The sequence below is a fragment of the Vanacampus margaritifer genome, chromosome 3, assembly GCF_051991255.1.
Source record: "Vanacampus margaritifer isolate UIUO_Vmar chromosome 3, RoL_Vmar_1.0, whole genome shotgun sequence".
NCBI lineage: Eukaryota > Metazoa > Chordata > Actinopteri > Syngnathiformes > Syngnathidae > Vanacampus > Vanacampus margaritifer.
In genome coordinates this window covers 14,818,416-14,825,209 of record NC_135434.1, presented here as the reverse complement: position 1 = coordinate 14,825,209, position 6,794 = coordinate 14,818,416, and the positions used below count along the sequence as shown (strand labels likewise).

At 38.4% G+C, this 6,794-nt stretch overlaps 1 protein-coding gene across 1 annotated transcript; it reads right to left on the bottom strand.

Annotated features, from left to right (window-relative positions):
* Positions 1-337: 337 nt before the first annotated feature.
* On the bottom strand, positions 338-6,740 carry LOC144049464 (protein limb expression 1-like). The gene is made up of 6 exons (XM_077562421.1): positions 6,113-6,740; positions 3,064-3,269; positions 1,711-1,851; positions 1,530-1,625; positions 1,359-1,436; positions 338-1,286 (listed from the first exon to the last, which is right to left on the bottom strand). The coding sequence occupies exons 1-6, from the start codon at positions 6,192-6,194 to the stop codon at positions 828-830; spliced, it is 1,062 nt and encodes a 353-aa protein (XP_077418547.1). The 5' UTR covers positions 6,195-6,740; the 3' UTR covers positions 338-827.
* Between the last annotated feature and the right edge of the window lie 54 nt (positions 6,741-6,794).

Sequence of the window (6,794 nt, the reverse complement as noted above, 5' to 3'; positions counted from 1 at the left end):
TCCAAGCCAATCCAATTGTTTTCTTCACTATTCTAATATATTATGATGCACATACTGTATATGTAGAGGTATATTTACATAAATATATACAGAATATTTGTTAACATTTCTTAAAACTGTACTCCTTTTCTGTATGGTTGGCATTAGAATGATTGTCCTTGGTGAATGGTTTAAAAAGTATCATGCAGTGCTTTAACTGATACCATGACATACACATTTGATGCATTGTATTTTTATTTATTCAAAGTTTCAATTGAAACATCAAATACAAATATCTACAATCATTATGTTGTAAACAGTGACTGACAAACACAATTTATTTACACATTTTCCCTTTTCAATGCATATACATGTTGTATACGAATCTCATAGAATGCACACATTTGACTTAGCTGTATGACCTGGTCTTTAAAAATGAGATAATTATTTTATTCAGATTAACAACTTTCAAGATCATAGTTAACAACTGGCCTGCCATCCAATATGTTTCACAGTTGCTTTTGTGAGTCATATAAAACATGCAGCCTACACATCTGTTAAGAAAAGAAAGGCGGAATATGACAGTGAGTTGTTAAGTGTAAAGTTGTATAATTTCAATATACAGCTAAAATGACACTGTAGAAAGAATACTGATTTTTAAGTCATATGCATTGTGAGTCCTATTTTATGCATCAAATGCGTGCCTTAAATAAAATACAGTAAGCACTTAATTAAATAATTGTGTTTAGTGCTAGTGTTAGACAGTTGACTTACTTCATGATGACATTACTACAGTAACAGAAACATACAAGTACATGTTGTTGAGAATCTATTTAAATGTTTACATTTCATGTATCCTCAGTTATATTTTGATTTAATGAATGCACGTGACTACAAAGTGAGCAGGTTGAGTAACCATCCGAAAAAACGTTCCTGCCACAATTTTCACAAGCTGGTAGATTCGTGTGTTCATGGAGGGGTGGTGACGGACTGCAGGATGGCGTTATCGGCACTTCTCTATCATGGGGGTACATTATTTGCAAGGGAATTTGTTCCTCCTTGTTATCGTGCGTCTGGCTGCGGTGAATATATGCTTGACTGAGAGCCAAGGTGAGGATGCCTTTCTTCTCCTTGTAGAAACGCAGCTCGATGCCTCGACGCCTGGCCAGCAGCAACTCCCTTTGCGCCACCTGTAGCTCCTCCCCCAGTAGGCCCGGTGACCTTTGCTCCCGCCCGAGCCAGTCCAGAGCCATGCTGCTGCGCATATACTCGTCAAGACCACGCCGGGTGTAATAGGTGATCACACTCTGAATGAGAGAACAAGAGGTTTGCAGTAGAGATGTTACTTTGAAGGAAAAAAAGATGCTTTCTGCACATACCTGACGAGAGAATTGCCTTTCTCTTAGAGCTTTTAGTGTTCCATTCCAGTGGAGCAACTGGAAAACTGTCATCATCTCCTGTAGTTGTGCAACATAAGTTAAACATGCATGTCTGTTACACTTTATATGATTTATTTATAACTGAAAAAAAACAACAACCTTATATCGTACCTGGAACTCCAGCATGGTCCTTCCCATGTAAGAATGGAGAAGCAGGCTGAATGTTCCTATATGTGTGCTTGAATCATTTGCATCTTCTATAGAAACCTAGCCAGATACAATCCAGAAGGTTAATATAAAGCTCGAGGATAGAATCAACGACTTTTTCTCCATTGGACGTGTTACGGCTCACATCACTGTCTACGGTGGCCTGCTGCAGACTCTGAGCAATGAACTGAGGGCAGATGTGTCGACAGGGCAGCTCATTGACAAGTGAGTTCATCAAGGCCACTCGGGCGGCATCTCGACGGGCCTCTGCCTGAGTTTGGCACAGCTGCGGATGAGAGGGTGGGTGTGGGAAGAAAAATGAACTTTCTTTCTCTAGCCCAACATAGTCTTTTAGATATGTTTCCATTTTATACTTCACTGGAGATAATCATGGGATCAGAGTTGAAATCGCAAAGGAGAGGCAGTCACAGATAGCTAATCACATGGTGCTGGAGGCTCCAGTCTGAGTCACAATGCATTTCTGAGAGGCACCACGGGATTAAAGTCGTGTAATACTACATTCGTTTTAAGACACCTTGAAACTGGCTTGAAATGAATTGTCCACATTGTAAGCACCAAATGTCTTGCTACATTAAATGTGACGTAATACTGTATATCAGAACAAATGAAAATGGATGTGACTTGGTTGTTGCATAACTTCATTTATTCGGTCATCTTGTATGACGGCAAATGAATTACCACTAAAGCAAGTTTGCACTTTTCATTGTTTATGGTTACTAGCAGAAGTCAAATTGGTTGCAATACATATAAAATGTGGTATTAGTATTGGACTGAGAACATTATTATGTGCTAAAAATAATATTGACTGTAAATAAGAAAACTTGCCTAACATTACTTGATTGCAACTAATGTTGATTTATTAACGGCTAAATACATTGACATCAACTTTACAACATTTATAGTGCTTTAGTGAATATCTTTAGCTATTTAAACCATTTGACTCAGTACATTAAACAGTTAGTTCCATGTTCCCAATGTTTTATGCACTGATCGAGCATAAACACACGCCAGAAGATTCATCCAGTGCCAACGGAACGTACACATGAATAATTTAAACCTTAATAGAACACTCATTGAAATACTTTTAGCGCAGAATATTGTAGTGCAATTATTATTATAATAATAAACTACAGCACATGTTTATATTTGTCCAGGTACTAAGCAATTTAATCATTAATGCATGCTAAAATTATCTAAAGTACTACTTGTGATGTCATTAAAGAGGAAGTCGAGTAAAAAAAATTCTTTATAATAATGACGTCATCAAGTGACAGTAAGGCAAAATGGCCGCCTCTGAGATGGATAAAAACTGATGGATTTTTCTCCTTAGTTCATATTCCACAAACAACATTAATCAGAATCAGGAGTGCATAAAACATATTATTGGAAAGACAATCTTTGACGTGACTTCTTCTTTAAATATAGTCAGGGTTGATTGATACACAAGATGATTTTAGTCAGCAGTATATTGCCGCACCTTATAGTTCCCAAAGCAACTTCCTCCTGGCAGTGTAACATAGCAGACAAACGGCGGACCGGGGGGAGCAGCAGATTCATACAGGAGCAGGGTTTCCATCTGGCCGGCTGCATCCCCTACAGAAGTGTCTGATCCGGTGCAGGAGCCATCCATGTGACCCACCTGCTTCTGCTCCCAGAAATTATGGAGCATGGCTACTACATTGACTGGACACACAAGATGACCACACATTGAAGAGTGAGCAAAAACTTATACAATATATGAAAAAGTATTTGCCCCCTTTTAAAATTATTTTTCTCTGCATTCATTCTTGCATTTCTTTGCAAATAAGTAAAAATAACGTGTTTTTAAATGGTGATTTTATTCATGGAGAAAAAAAAAACATTAAAAGTTACCTGACCCTGTGTGAAAAGGTTGTTAAATCATGAATTTACTGTGGCTAATCACATTTTTCAGTTAATTTTCACACCCAAACCTGTTCAATCAAGAAATCAACTAAATAGAACCTGTCTGACAAAATGTAGTCAGGCAAATAAAATAATCAAAAAGCCATTCCTATTGACCATTTGCACCGACGTCACGTGATCACGTGACTGCCCTATGACGGACGGCGGAAGGAAATGATTGTTGAATGGAAGTGACTTAGCGACTGTTATTTTACAAATTAAAAGTAATTATTAAAAGTTATCTTTGTTAGAGTGTACGTTTACCAGTAAAATGTATGAACATTTATCTACTAATAACAACATTTATCTACTAACCTCACAAAAAACGATCACTGCAAATCCGTGAATACTTTGTGGGCTGTCAGTCCTTTCTGTTGATTGCTGCTATCAATCGACGTCTTTTGTCTTCATTAGTAGATATGCGATAAAAAGCAACATTTGGTTTACTCCTTTGTCTGTCTGTACAACCGATCGCAAAGCAAGATATGACCATTTTATAAGATAATCGATTGGATAAAGGACTTTACGCTGTATGAGATTCAATGGTTACAATACAGGCAAGTGGCTCTTTTGCTGTCCAGTGTCCCCGAGGGGGCGTTCCCATGAGGACTGTGATGTCATGTGCAAAAGGGCTATATGGACTCCAAATCATTGTGACGTCATTAGCATTTCCATGACAAAGCATGGAACAGCGGTGAACCTTCCCAGGAGTGACCAGCCTACAGAAATGACCCCAAGAGCACAGCAATGAGGGTCACAAAGGAAGCCAGGACAACGTAGACAGAACTGCTGACCTCCCTCGCCTCGGTTAAGGTCAATCAGTGTTCATGACTAAACAATGAGAGAGAAGAGACTTGGCAAAAATGACATCCATGGCAGTGTTCCAAGGCGAAAAACACTGCGGACCAAAAATAACATAAGGCTTATCCTACTTTTGCAAAACACATCTGAATTATTCCCAAGACCGACTTTAGGAAGAACTGAAAAATATGTAAGTTTAACTTTTTGGAAGGTATTGGTCTCGTTACATCCAGCGTAAATGTAGCACAGCATATCAGAAAAAGACATCATACCAACAAGTCAAACATGATGTTGGTGGTCTGGGGCTACTTTGTTAATTCAGGACACGGACGACTTGCTGTGATTGATTGAAGAATGAATTCTGCTCTTTACCAAAAAGTCCTGAGGTAAAATGTTTGGCTTTAGCCATCAGTTTGTTTGTAACCTCAAGCTGAAGTTCAAATGGGTTCTGTATCACGGCTGATTGAAAACACATCAGGAAGTCAAGTTCTGAATTTCTTTAAAAAAAAAAAAACTATAATAATAATAATAATAAAAAAAAGAAGTGGCCTAGTACAAGTTCAGACTTGAATCTAGCATAACATTAAAAAAAGGTGCAGGTTCATGCTGGAAAACCTTCCAGTGTTGCTGAATTAAAGCAATTCTGCAAGGAAGAGTGGGCCAAATAGCTCGAGAGTTGTGGAAAAACGAATTGCCAGTTATAGAAAACGCTTAATTTTGGTTGTTGCTGCTAAGTAGGAGGCAATCACCTTCACACAGAGGATTTTTTCTCCTTTAATAATAAAAGCATTCATTAAAAAAACAACAGCTTTTTGTGTTTACTTGTGTTGTCCTGCTTAGTATTTGTTTAAGTGTGACAAACATGCAAAAACAAAAAAGACATTAGGAAGAGGGCAAACACTTTTTCACACCACTTATATGACAACAGACCCGAAAGTAATTAAGTTGCCCTTTGGCAATGTCAAAGAATGCTCTCATTTCATCACACCAGTGTTAACATTTTTATGAAAGAGTGTGTGTAAATTATTCATCAGGCTTCTGTAGAGAAAACTAACTGGTCCTAACATTTGTGTAATTAAACAGAACAGGTATTGTCAATTCCGAAATTACGTCACAAGTTAAAATGGCAATCATTCGAGAGGGTTTTTGAAGTCGGATTTATTTTACTCGTAGTACTCCCTTAAAGCATTTCATGGTAATGTAAACAAAATGGCGGATTCCAATAAATTATTTGTAGTTCTGGTTAACGCAGCCATTCCAAATCACATTGTGTCACGTGAACATATGTTTTGTATTTACATTTGCCTCAAACGCCTTGAGGTCGGAACTGACACAATCCGAGTGGGGTGCATCGATTTCCCACTTCCCTCGAATGCAGCATTTTCCCTCGGTGAAACGCTGTTTGTCGCTCATTGAAAAGCATTGGACTTTGGGCCGTTGTCATTTGATTTGTGACAATTATTTAAATTTGAAAATGTGATAACATATTGTTTGACTACTGTTACAATATGCCTGGTTTCATAGCTAGTCAGAGGCAAAAGCAATACAATACAGCGTAGAAATTAAGTGTTGCATTGTGAAAATAGCAGAAATGCCCGGATTTTTTAAATTAATTTTTTGCTAACAAGCAAGACATAACTTGCCAATTAACTGAAGCCTTGTTGTAAAATCCAAGAAATATTCAGTTATTATCATTTATAAAAATAACGAAATGTGGGCTGCATAAAAAATTGGTTACACAATATAAATAGCTGCTAATACCCTTACTGAAGAGTGGAACTATAAGTTGAAAGTTTACTCACAGTCTTTAGGGCTGAGATCAACGTCGCCGTGGGACAAGTAGGACATGATACTGTCCTCATCTTCCACTTTATTCATCCTCATTCACAGATTCCTAAAAACTCAGTCCACTTGTCTCATTCACCTGTTTTAGGCTCCACTGCCATCTCAATGCAGGACGCAAACATGACCGGGAAATAACTTAAAAGTACCAAAGTTCTTCTCTCCACCTACTAAACCTCATTTTCCCTTCACCCCCTCTGGGTCCACCCAGTCTCACTATGGTTTTTGTTTGAAGCAGACCACCTTTGTCACTCTCGCTGCCAATTAGCTAAGAGGGCCCCTCACTCTCGCTACACGCAGAGGTGAAGCCATGGAATGCTGAGCCCCTCCCATCAAACTGTGCAGCTGGCTAATCCCTGACCAGTCACTTTAAAAGCTGCATATAGTAGCAAAATTGAACATAGGGCAACAGAACCACCTCATGTTTTCAATGTGATGTATATTTCTGTTGCTATTTTCACCACACTCTATCATATTTACAAAAAGTGTGGTAAGGGGTTGCCAAAACACTTGTCCCACAAGTCTTTGAGCCCACTGAGCTCGGGGTCTGAGCTCCATTCATCCTCTTGGAAATGAATAGCCTTTGTTCAAGTTGGAATTCAGCCGCTTTCTGAATACCTCAAACGAAAATTCAGAGAAACC